The sequence below is a fragment of the Agelaius phoeniceus genome, chromosome 2 (genome assembly GCF_051311805.1).
Source record: "Agelaius phoeniceus isolate bAgePho1 chromosome 2, bAgePho1.hap1, whole genome shotgun sequence".
In the NCBI taxonomy this organism is placed as follows: domain Eukaryota; kingdom Metazoa; phylum Chordata; class Aves; order Passeriformes; family Icteridae; genus Agelaius; species Agelaius phoeniceus.
In genome coordinates, this window is record NC_135266.1 from 87,893,951 (window position 1) to 87,906,426 (window position 12,476).

Below are 12,476 nucleotides of genomic sequence, written 5' to 3' on the forward strand. Positions count from 1 at the left end.
AAGGCTCTGAAAGCACTTTTGGAAATCTCTCACAGCTCACAGATTTTGTAGTCTCAGATACATAGAAAAAGACTGAAAATTTTTGCAGAAAAAAGTCACAAACAGGTTATCCTCTTAAAATTTTAATTACAGACATGAGTTGTAAATTGTTTCCCTGGCCCAGTCTTCTCTATCCAGACAAAGCTGTTCACAGTTTTCCTTATGTTCTAGTGTTTATCAACCTCCACTGTTACATTATAGTTTTAATAATTTTTTTCTCTCCCTTTATTTCCTCCTCCAGTATCCCAGAATCATCATTGAGGTAAGAGATACAACATGGAATTAAACACAAACTCCTTTGGGAAGACTGTGCTACCTCATTTCCTATAGATTCAAGAGCTGAGGGAGACTCATCCAGAGCACACCATTTAAAGCCAATGGATTTGAGGTTGAACAGTGGCAATATCCTCTACCAGCGCCAGAGGAGAAGAAATCAGCACAGCTGGAGCTGTTAGTCAGAGGCAGTGTGGGGTTGCTGCTGTGCCCTTCATTAGAGCTCAAAGAGGAGTGCTCTGTCCAGGCTCACCTTGGGAGGAGTACAGCAAATAACTGGTTAAACAGCCTCCTTCTCATACATAGGCATAAGAATGGTGACTTTCTGAAATGCCATGTTCTCATGGGGATGGGCTAACAATGAATCATCTTCTACCACTTTTCACATCACTGCATCTCCAAGCATTTTCTGAGAGAGGCCAGCATAATGTTCCTGCTTTACAAAGGCAGCTGAGTCAGAAAGATTTATGTTACAAGTGTTCTAGATAGGCAGCCTGTATCCCATACACAACCTATGTCCCAGTCAGGAACTGTTTCTGAATGATATGAGGCCATCTGTCAGTGTAGCTAATTCCCAGTTAAACATAGACTTAGTTTTGTTAAATCCACAAGCAGAGATGCAAAGTCAGAGCACACATCATCAGCCCCAAAGCACTCCTAGCCTGTGACTCATTTAGCCAATATGTCTGAAGACAAGCCTTGAAAGAAGGCAAGAAATGGTGATAAAGGTTTTACTACATCTCTTTCTTCCAGGATCCAGAGCAAAACAAGATATTCCAGTGGCTGGAGGTGACATCGAGGCACGGAATTGTCCAGCTCTCCTTTCCACTAATCCCAGAGCCTATTCTGGGGTCCTACCAAATTACTGTGGAGACAAAGTCAGGTGAAAAAGAGTACCAGTCCTTCAGAGTGGAGGAGTATGGTAAGCAAAGGCTCATAAACTACCCTGTGCTAGCAGTGAGGCTCTGCCATAGTCAGATAAAAGCTACTAATGCAGAGTTTAAGTTCTTTGAATTCTCCACATCATGCCTGGAAAAGAAAGACATGGGGAGAGCTGGGTGGACTGGTGCATGAGAAACAGGCCTTTCCCAGCTATGGGACCTGGGATAAAAGATAAGTTGAAGAGAGGTGGTGTCAGCAATATATTTGATTTTGTTATGTCACCTAATCTGTTGCCTTTCTCCTTCAGTGCACCTGGAGAAAGGTTATTGCATAATAACTTTTGTACTCCAGGGCTTAACTAGTTTGAGACATTGGCATTACTCATTTTTCTTTAAGAAAGGAGATTAAAGTGATTTACCATGAGATTTTCTGTGACTGTTATAGTTATTAGTATGATTATTATTTAATTTTACAGAAGTTACTCATCTTGCCAGGGAAGATTATTTTTTCTATTGTCATATACTACAGCCAGTTTCTAGTTAGGTTCTTCTTTGATCCATTTCCTCTCCCTTGTTGGTGAAAATGTCTTTGCCAACTGTTTTTTTTTTTTTTTTTACTGTCTTGCACACACACACACACACACCCCCCCCAGTGTATGGCATGCAATTGCTGATCAGTCATATTCACATTACATTCTCAGTGCTGCCAAAATTTGAAGTGACAACCACTGGGCCAAAGACGATTTCTTTCTTCGATGAAGAAGTCAGGGTGAACGTTTGTGCTTCGTAAGTATTAGAGCTGAAGACAGCACAATTTTGTACAACAAAGGGTATAGGCATTGGATGGTGTGCTCTGCTGGAAAGCAAAGATCCTGCTGCTGGCTCAGAATGTGGCTTAGAGCAATTCCTTTAGCTATGACTTTCATGATATAAAATATAATGAATGCCATTATATTCTTCTGCTATGATATTCTTCTCCTATGAGTCTATGGTTCTTCTCTTGCTACATAGCAGAATTAAAACCAGGAGAGTTTGTGTGTGTCCAAATGAAGCACTTCCTACTTGCTAGCTGTTGTGTTTTATTATTACAAAAAATGAGAGTTTATCATTAAAATTGCTGGCTGTGGTCCTGCCCAAGTGCAGGGTGCCAGGAACTAAAAGGATGAATAGGTCAGTATGCTCTGCCTTGTGTAAGGAAGGTACCAATGAGAAAAAGATGCAGGGAATGATATCCTGAGTCCAGCACTGCCTTCCAGCTTCAGACCTTAAAGAATGATTGCACCAAAACTATGGTGAAGCGGGGTTTTTTTAACAAAATGGCAGAAACAGCCTAAAAATAGTAGAAAGGAATTCTGCTAGGGCTGACTGTTTGTAATTCCCAACTGCTTTTCTGTCTGTGCTCTGGATACTGCAGAGGGATTTAGGGTCTGCATTGCTCTGCAACTTTTGCAGGTCTCATGTTAAATCCACATGATTGAATTCTCATGTTCCTTCCTCTCCTAGGTACACTTATGGCCAGCCAGTGCAAGGGAAGGCCCAAATTAATGTGTGTCAGCAGCGCTTTTATAGTCCACTGTGTGCACAAAACTGGAAAAAAACCTGTGAAGCTGTCACTGGACTGGTATGATACATCACAAGTCTTTTCTTCCCTGTCAGCTTTACTACCCAGCATGTAGCACAGTATTCAGTGGCTTTGTTAATTTCCAAGGGAACACCAGAGGGACAATCTCAGTGGTGTGGTTTTTCTCTCTATCTCATAGGCAATGCTGAAAGAACCTCACTAAAAGACTGATTTTTCCCTCAGAAAGAATAAATAGGAAGGAGGGAAGCTTATGAAACTGTAAATTTGTAATAATTTCTGAAACACTGGAGCTGTGTTCTTACCAAATCTAATCAGCAGAACTCTGCTGGGAGTCTTTGAGGACACTTAATGTTAAAAGGATGAATAATTTGTCCACTACCTCAGACTTAATGTGCTGTGGTCACAGAGCAAACGCATTATGCAAGATGGGTTTAAGAAGGAGCATGAGCATAGAGAAAACTAGAGGGGATAAGGAGGGAAGTTTCCAGGTGCTAGAGTAAATAATATTGAAATAGTCATGTGGGATGGGAGCTGGGGAGCAAGAAATGTAAGGTAGGCAGGGAGCTCTTCAGAGATGCAATAAAACATAATGAGGAGCAATTTTGCAAGCCTTGAGAAACATGGGTTTTCCCCTTTGTGCTGCAATTTCAGCTGGGAAAGGATGGCTGCCTCAACACTGTCATCTCCATCAAAAAATTCCAGCTGTACCGCAGCTATGCCATGATGTATGCCAGCCTCAACATAGAAAGCATCGTCACTGAAAATGGGACAGGTAACACCAAGTGGGTGTTGGGAGTAACTGATTAAACCTTCCTGAGAGGAATCCCCTGGATCACCATCTGTGTGGCAAACAGGCAGCAATTATGGTTTTCTTTGTGTGGCTCTCCCTCCAGAGCATGACCACTCCATAGAGCTTATCAAAAGGAACAGCTTTCTGCCTATATCTGATTTCTGTTTCCTCTCCTTTGTGCTGGGTGTGTCTCACAGGTATCCAGATGAAGGCCTATGACTATGTTTCAGTCAACCAAGGCAATGACCAAGTGCTGTTCAGGAATATGGATTCCTATTACAAGAGGGGAATTCCTTACCATGGTGAGGTAGGTACATGAGAGGATACATTTAGACCCAAACTCCTTGAGGTCCAGCATGATGATCTCTGTGATGTCCCATTTATGGCTGTCACCTGAATGTGCTGTCAGCTTCTCAAGATAATGCTGCATAACAGTGTCTGTATAGTTCTCTTGATACTCCTAGAGAAAAAAGGAGAATTGTATCACACCTGGCAGGTCAGGGTCTCTTTTCTGCCATAGTCAGAGGATGCCTAAAAAGTGAGTAAGTGGAAGGTGATATGAGTGGGGAAGAGGAGTCTTCAAGAAAATTCTTCAGACACAGTTATGCCTAAACTAAAGGTAGCATTCACCCTGAGTTGCATCACACAATCCCAGGGATGTTTACTTACAGCAGTACAGATGTTGGAGCACATTCCTACTTCTTAGCAACCTACACATGCAGGATAAACCAGGCACAAAAAGGATGATGACCTGTAAAGCATCGTCCTGACGGGCAGTGGAGACTGTGGGTGTGTACAGACATGTAGGAGTTAAAAGGTGCTACTGAGCTCCACAGTTTGCCAGTGGCCATGAAGTCATCTCGTTGGTTTAGGTGTGTTAATCAATGTTCTCCAATAAATATTCCTCCTCCCTTTGTGACACATAGCTTATTCTGCACTGATGGGAATTTCCCACTGATGGGAGATTTCCTGTCACAGAATTCCTGCTCCCTCAAAATATTGTGCAGCATGTGCCTCTTCAATAGATTTCACTCTTGATTTCTACTCCCTGCAACAGCCCTCAGTGTTTAAGTGACCATCCTCTAGTAAACAGAGCTTTTCTTTTCTTGTTGTTGTTCTTTGTTTTTTTCTGAATCCCTTGGGTATTTGTTGTGTTCAGATCACTGTGACAAGCATGAAGGGTGAGCCTGTTGCCAACAGTACTGTCCTGCTGGAGCTCAATGGAGATTATCTGGCCAACTATACCACGGACAAAAACGGCATTGCTGCTTTTTCCCTTGACACATCCAACTTCTTCGATCCCAGTTTGAAGCTGACAGTAAGTAAACACAGGCTACAATCTAATTCATGAATAAATACTTCATGGGAGAGAGGGTTTAGAAGGAACACCTGCAAACTCTGTGAAACTCAGATGAGAAAACACCACTGCCTGAGAAGAGGCACACTGCAACCCATCTGTGGTTTTGGGTTGTAGTGATTTTCAGTCCCTCCCTGCTTTTCTCTCCCCTTGAGAAGCTCTTTCTGCATTCACCTTCCTTCTCTTTCTTCTCTGTGTTAGAGAACCTTTCTCAGAGGCTGCACTGCCTTCCCCATCTAGCCTTGGTGCATGCCAGCATCTTTCACTGCTGCTGACTTCTTCCCTGCATTTCTGCTGGCACAAACCCATGCCTGTTATCATCACATGGTCTTCTTGTATTGTCATGCCTTTATTCTGGTGGGATGGAAAGAGCTGAGTAAAAATGTGTCATTTAGAACAATGCTATTCTAATTCAGTGTAAGTCTCAGCAGTTTACGCAACTGGTCCCAAGCCTGAAAAAACCTAAAATAACCCCCTTATCACAATGTGCCACAGGCATCTGGATGCCTAAAGGTGTCCAGAAGGCCACTCACTCTTCATTGGTGAAACACAAATTTTTCACACCAGTTCTTGCTTGTGGCTTAAACAGCCTCACAAAATCAGTTTCCCAACAGAATATTTTACAGAAAAGAAACCTTTGCCCCTCACCTGCCTTGAATTGTTTTTTTCCCACACTGTTGATTCCACATGTATGGTTTTCCATTTCATAGGTCAAACAGGCACCAGGTGAATGTGCAGACTTTATCTGGGGGATTGATAATGAGCCCAAAGCCTCGTTCCTTGTCCGGCGTTTCTACTCACGGACCAACAGCTTTCTGAAAATTGAGCCAGTGACAGAGGAGCTCAGCTGTGGCCAGCAGAGAACAATTAATGTTCACTATGTTCTGAACAGAGAAGGCTACAGCAATGCCACACACACAAACTTCTACTATGTAGTAAGTCCTAATGCTACTCCTAAAACACCTTTTTTTCAGCTTCTCTCAAACACCCTATAAGGCAGAAATCTCGCGATCAGACAGTGGTTATGGATCATGGCTCAACCTGATGGCCTTCAAAGCCTGTCAGCACAATACTCAAAATCAGTGATTTCATGGTGGAAGGGAGAAGGTGCTTTTGATCCCCTTTCATGAGACTTTTCTATGCCCAGGTGATGACACAAGGAAAAATTACTCTCAGTGGCCAGAAGCAAGTCAGCATTTCTGGTGGTAAGTTCCAGACCGTATTACTATTCGTACTTCAGAGCACAGAGCAAGTGATGAAAGCAGAGAACTGTGGCTAAATCAAGTACTAGTCCCTAAATCCCATGACCTGTTACTGCTCACAGAATAATTTTCTTTTGCTGCAGCATCTAGCCAACCTCCCATATCATAATCAATTTTATCTTGTTAATAGAAACATATTTTGTTGTGATCAAACACATGGAATACAACCTTCATATGTTTTATTGTAGTATTTTATAATGCCAAGGAGTATTTATGGTCTCTATGTGACATCCTAGTCTTCACTAAATAGAATAATAAAACATTTTAAAGTTTGGAATAATAGGTGTCCCATTTGAAAGGGATGTTTAGCAGTCAACTCTTGAAATTCATTGCCCTTTCAGAAGTCTCCAAATACCCACAAATGACAGCAATCCCGACCTTTATTCTTTCATTGTTAAAAATCAGTTTTCTTGCAGAACCTGGTCCATTTGCACACTTCAGGAAGTGGCTTAAGTAAGCCTCTCTCCCTATATAGGACTTGTTTCATATTTACCATCTTTAGTCTTAAGCTTAATTCCCTGTCCATACACTTCAAATTTTCATCCATGTAGAGAAGAATTTCTTATCTCTTAGTGTTAACAGAACTCTCCTTTAACTCGGGATATTGCTCTATTTCCTTTGGTGTAGGAGGTTCTAGTTTTGAGACCCAAAGGCTATGGGAAGGGGGGGTCTTCTCATAGCAATTGTGCACAGATTTCCATGTTTAACTTCTTCCCAGCATAAACCTCTGTCTGCAAAGTACCCCAGTCTCAGCATCTCCCAGTTTGTATCTGTTATCTTGCTGATGGGAGCTGTCCCTCAGCCACTGAGATAAGTCTTCCGATATCCAATTCCTTGGGTTATAAAGGTATTTCTAGATTATGAATAAAATATGCTCTTTTGCTGGCTTGTCCTTCCCTGATCCATGTTCCTTCCACAGCTTCCAGAGGTACATTCTCCGTCACACTGACTGTCACTGAGAAGCTGGCCCCCAGTGCCAGATTGCTGCTCTACACGGTGCATCCTCATGGAGAGATAGTGGCTGACAGCTCCAGGATACACAGTGATATATGCTTCAAAAACAAGGTGGAAACCTTTGCTTTCTTATTAAGGGATATATTGGGGTTTGCTGAAAAATGGTCAGGAAACGATCTCATCAAGAGGCCTGCACTGGGCATGGCATTTAGGAATGGAAAAGGTGCAGGTATGTCTGGGATCATGAGAAGCCGTCCCTGAATTAGCACCTATGGTTCAGGCTCAGACAAAACTCCCCACGACGGAGAGAGAAGGGTGCCTAGGGGGTTATGTGAATTTTTACAAGCTGATCCGGACGGGCCATCTAGCGGTAGGAGCTTTGTCCTACAGAGAACAGTGAGTGCTGATGAAAAGGGAGATTTATATCTCTGTGCCAAACCAATTCACCTAATCTCCGTGGGGTTGTCTTGGATTTGCTAATTTCCAGGTCCAGCTCAAGTTCTCTGAGAAGAAGGGTCTCCCGGGCTCTAGAGTTGGACTCCACCTGGAAGCTGCTGCCAACTCCTTCTGTGCCCTGCGAGCAATTCAGAGCGTCCTTCTTCAGTCTGGGCCAGAGTTATCTGCTGAGAGTGTAAGTCACATCCCCAGCCCTGTGTTCTTTTGAGCTAGGAACAGCCCAGTTCCCACCTGTGATGTCTCCGACTGTATTGTTATTTTTCCCTTGGAAACAGACATCTGTGATTAAAGGAAGGTCTAAGGCAATTGTATGATTTAAAGACAGAAATTGATAGCACAGCACTGCTTTTGGGAAGCATGGCAGTGTAACATATATCCCAAAAATATGCCTTATGTAAATCCTTGACAGCACATTTCCTCACTGTGGAGTGATTGTGTCAAAATTGCATTTTTACCTAATTTTTACATAATTGCATCATTTACATTGCTCAGATAGGCCTTGGGCCCAGAACAAAAGCTGTAGATGACAGCTAGTGTCTTGGAACACTCATCTCCTCTTTGCTCAACTCAAGACTGCACTTCCATGCTTTCTGCTCAAGTTAACTCCACAAAATGATTGTGGCTCAGAAGGAGGAGGGTACAGCTCAGTCCAAATTGCTTATTCATCTCTAGGTAGGCATCACTAGTTAAGCCCACTGAAGTCTACAGGATTGCTCAGGGACCACCATAAGCTTTGAATATCTGTGATTTTGGACCTGCCTGAGACCTTCCTTGTGCTTAAACTACTCATTCTTGCCTCCAGGTGTACTATCAGCTTCACAGGGGTGATTTATATGGCTATTACTACAATGGGCTCAACCTGGAAGATGACAGGCCACAGGAGTGTACCCCATCCAAAACCATCTTTGCTGATGGCTTGTACTTTGAACCTGTGAATGTCAGCCGTGATGGAGATGTCTACAAGATTTTCAGGGTATGTGGTCTGTGTGGGAGGCTCTTTAAGTGGGAGGGATTCCAGAGGAATTCATCAGCATTAGCATTCAACTTTCTCAGGTGATGGTTCTTACTGCTGAGAGAAGGCAGCTGATGCCTGAAACTGCCTAAAGCATGCAATCATCCCAGTTCTGCCTTTTTTTCCTCATCACTTACTCAGGAGCTCTGAGAATCACAGCTAGAAAATCACTGGGCTGCTGCCCATGGTTCAGTAGACAATACCTGAGCAGGACCATGGCCTTGGCTCACGACTCCAGGCATTTCTTGTAGAGATCTGTGTCTGTGATGCAGGCCACTTGGTTCCTGTACACTGGACTCCACTGGCCCTGTACCCTAAGACATAAGGCCAACATCAGACTCATCATCACTGCTCTTTGCAGAACACGAGGTGTCACTGCTCCAGAAGAAATACACAGGGCTGAGACATTCAAGGCTGAAAGAACAGGATGAACTGGGATGAGGGAGGGGAGAAATGAGGAATGATAATCAGTGATATGCACTGGCAGCTAGTGAATGCTCTGAGTGATTTGATAGATTCTTTCACATTTAGGACATGGGCCTGAAAGTGTTCACCAACTCTGTGCTACGGAAACCAGTTCTGTGCAATGAAGAGAGATCAGAAACGGAAAATTACCCTCCTCACTATTATGATGCCAATCTCAAGGCCTCAGGTAAAAGAAGGTTCATTCTGTATCTCCAGTCTCAGTCTACCTGGTCTTTAAAACTGTTGCCTGTATAAAATAACAGCCATTGTAGTGGGGGGGGGGGGGGTTGGGAAATAGGCCTGTGTGTCCCAGTTTGCATCCTATAGTCTCCTTCTGGCAGTCCTGGCAGTAGAATCAATTTTGTTTCAGGTGCAGGTGCATATAGAAAAAACAGGGAATACTGTGATGCTGCTTATTTTATAAACTGATATTGGTTTTCAGGGGTTTTCAGATCAGAATCTTTCATCAAATCAAAATTCAATTAAATATTTAAAAGTCAAGACTTCACACAGCATGTGGCACACTTAGCATATAGTCTCCAGGGCCTTTATAGATCAGCAAAAGTTACGATTCTCTCTCCATCAAGTGAGATTGCTCAGCAAAAGAGCAAAAGTAGCAATCATAAGTTGCCACAAAGGAAGATGTTATTCAACATTAGGAAAAAGTTCTTCCTCATGAGAATTGTAGTTACACTGGAAGGGGATCTCCAGGAGGTTTTGGAATCTCCATCACTGCTGGTTTTCAAAACTGAGCTGCACAAGAAGCAACCTGATCTGACTTTGAAGTTAGTCCTACTTCAAGAAGTTGGACAAGAGAATTACAGGGGTTGTTCCCAACCTAGATTTTTTTTCAATGATTCTGTTATTCTAAGCCATTGTAAAGCATTTATAAGCCTTGATGACAATACTGGCTGCTGGTGCCCATTTGCAAATCAAAGAGAGCAAGTTGTAGAGAATGGGGAGCACAGTTTTTTAACTGAATGACAAGACCTTTCAGTATGAAATGAAGTGTCTTGTAAAATAGCTAATATTTCCAGTATTTTCCCATGGGAAAAGAGAATAGATAAGTAATTGTTTCTTCACATATCTCTTAGAATTTTCCCTGTTATATGGGGCGTGGGAAATCCAAGAATGCTCAAACAGGATACTTAGTGTTCATTTGTGGTGGTGAAGTGTGTCTGACAGAAGTTCAGATTCTTCTCACATGATGTCTTTAGTACTATCCTTGAATCATATCCCCACTTCTAGGTGAAGTGGCTCTTGGTGGAGCTGGTGGTGGTTTCAGCACTGTTCGGAAATACTTCCCTGAGACCTGGATTTGGGAGCTGGTTAACACTGAGTAAGTATGTTTATCTTCACTTCTTTCTTTCTTTTTGAGTTGATTCATTCAGCTAAAATGGACTCTGGGATGGAACCATGGAATATATGTTTGCTTTGTAGATGTGGATCTACTTTTCCCATAGTGAGCAATGATAACTGCAGGCAAATATTCTGTGCTCTGTTCCGTGTCTTTCTGGTGGGGAGAAATAAATAGGGGCTAAGAGTGAAATAAAAATATTTTTTAAGGAGAAAGAAGGAAGGAGCTTGTTATTTTTCATCCAATTTTTAATTCAGCAGCAAAAAGCTCAGTTTATTTTATTTTCTTTCAGGCTATCACAGCATCTTCAATTATAATATTTCCATATTAACTATGCCTTCAGATGCTGTTCTAGAACATTAATCTAAATGTATTGATTCTAATCTGTGTAGTTGGGCATCCTGGTTTTTCAACAATTGGTATTTCTAAATTCAAAAGTTGAGTATTTGAGTGCTTTAATATGTAGTTAACCAGCACCTTTACTTGAAGCATTATAACATTATTTTTAATATATGGAAAGGTATCTTGTAGAAAGTGAGATGAAAACAGAAATTCTGACTCAAGCAGAAAGCCTATTTTATAATTTGTCTTGAAGAATTCCTAAGATCATTTCTGATTCTGTGTTTCTTATTCTCTTCAGTTCCAGAGGAGAGGTGGATGTCTCTTACACCATTCCTGACAGCATCACAGAATGGCAAGCCAGCGCTTTCTGTGTGCAGGATGATGCTGGGTTTGGCATCTCCTCCCCTGTTTCCATGACAGCATTCCAACCATTCTTTGTGGACCTCACCCTGCCATACTCTGTCACTAGAGGGGAAAAATTTAACTTAATAGCTAATGTCTTCAACTACCTCGACAAGTGTGTCCAGGTATATCAAGTTCCCTTTTACTTCCTATGGGGTTTGCTTGTTTCCCAGGGATCTTTTTGCTCTTGAAGGAGGAACCTCAGCAGAGGCTTTGGGTACTGTGCTGTGCAAAACACAATAAATACTAATGCAGCAGCCTCCTTTGCTCTGCAGCCTGATTTTGAGGTCATTCTCTTTCGTTTGTAATCTAGCTCCTTCTTTCTTTGTCCCAGATCAGTGCCATACTGGCACAGTCAAGTGACTATGAGGCAGAGATCCTTTCATCAGGGGGCAGCACAGCAACAGTGTGTGCCAATGAAAGAAAAACATATATTTGGGCTGTTAGCCCCCGAAAACTGGGTAAGTTTGTCTTTCTATCACCTTGATTATATCCATGTTTGATCTTTCTACTCCGCTTTAGGGCAGCATCAATAATTCACAAGCAGGCATTTCTGGACAGCTCCATTCATTGCTAATAAATTTGTCAAAAATTTTGGACTGGATTAGCCATGGGCAATAAAAGGACACTGCTCCTTCCCAATTTTATAGCTGTGTTAATACACACTGCATTCAAGTCCACATTGTCTTTTTTTTTTTTAAAGCAGCCGCTAATAACTTGCATGTGTAAGTGCTCCAAAAGTTGAAATATGAATAAAGGCAGAAGAGCTATAATTAAACTATTGCAACACTGCCCTAGGCCAGAGAAAACTCAGTACAAGGCTAAGAAGAGGTGGAAATTGGTAGTGAATGTCTGGTTTTTGGCCAGGATGACCCCTCTTTCATTCCTCATACCAGGGCCCCAGGCAAGCACTCCTTTCCACTAATGAACTGGTATGGAATCTTGATGAAATTTGGTTTTACTGAGCTGTCTTTAGAGAAAATGCATTTCTCAGCAGTTCATCAGCCTAGGAGAGGCAGTCAAAGCCAGGGGTAGTTGTAGACATTGAAGATAACTTTATTTTCTTGGCTGGTGGGTGTCTTTCCAGGTGAGGTGAAATTTGTGATTACTGCTGAGGCCAAACTGAACACCAGAGGTTCTGGAAACAGCACTTCTCCAGAAGACAACACCATTTACAGGGACACCTTGTTTCAAACCCTACTTGTTGAGGTAGGGTTGGAAATCTGCAGGTGCTTTCTCCCTGGTGGAAACTGGAATTCCTGGGGCTGAGGGTTAGAAGCTGTTAGGAGGGAGGGAAGGAGTGC

The 12,476-nt window shown here is 42.3% G+C and overlaps 1 protein-coding gene across 1 annotated transcript in view; it reads left to right on the top strand.

The window, feature by feature from the left end:
- LOC129132251 (ovostatin-like) overlaps window positions 1–12,476 on the top strand; it is a 29,112-nt gene that overhangs the window by 3,656 nt on the left and 12,980 nt on the right. Inside the window, exons 5-21 of the mRNA XM_054651293.2 lie at window positions 281–301; window positions 1,066–1,234; window positions 1,895–1,979; window positions 2,697–2,814; window positions 3,427–3,547; window positions 3,763–3,872; window positions 4,725–4,883; window positions 5,633–5,857; window positions 6,070–6,127; window positions 7,104–7,249; window positions 7,626–7,769; window positions 8,397–8,567; window positions 9,138–9,258; window positions 10,320–10,410; window positions 11,069–11,297; window positions 11,507–11,633; window positions 12,260–12,381. Coding sequence (XP_054507268.2) covers window positions 281–301; window positions 1,066–1,234; window positions 1,895–1,979; window positions 2,697–2,814; window positions 3,427–3,547; window positions 3,763–3,872; window positions 4,725–4,883; window positions 5,633–5,857; window positions 6,070–6,127; window positions 7,104–7,249; window positions 7,626–7,769; window positions 8,397–8,567; window positions 9,138–9,258; window positions 10,320–10,410; window positions 11,069–11,297; window positions 11,507–11,633; window positions 12,260–12,381 — 2,217 coding nt within the window. The remainder of the gene's footprint in view (window positions 1–280; window positions 302–1,065; window positions 1,235–1,894; window positions 1,980–2,696; window positions 2,815–3,426; window positions 3,548–3,762; window positions 3,873–4,724; window positions 4,884–5,632; window positions 5,858–6,069; window positions 6,128–7,103; window positions 7,250–7,625; window positions 7,770–8,396; window positions 8,568–9,137; window positions 9,259–10,319; window positions 10,411–11,068; window positions 11,298–11,506; window positions 11,634–12,259; window positions 12,382–12,476) is intronic.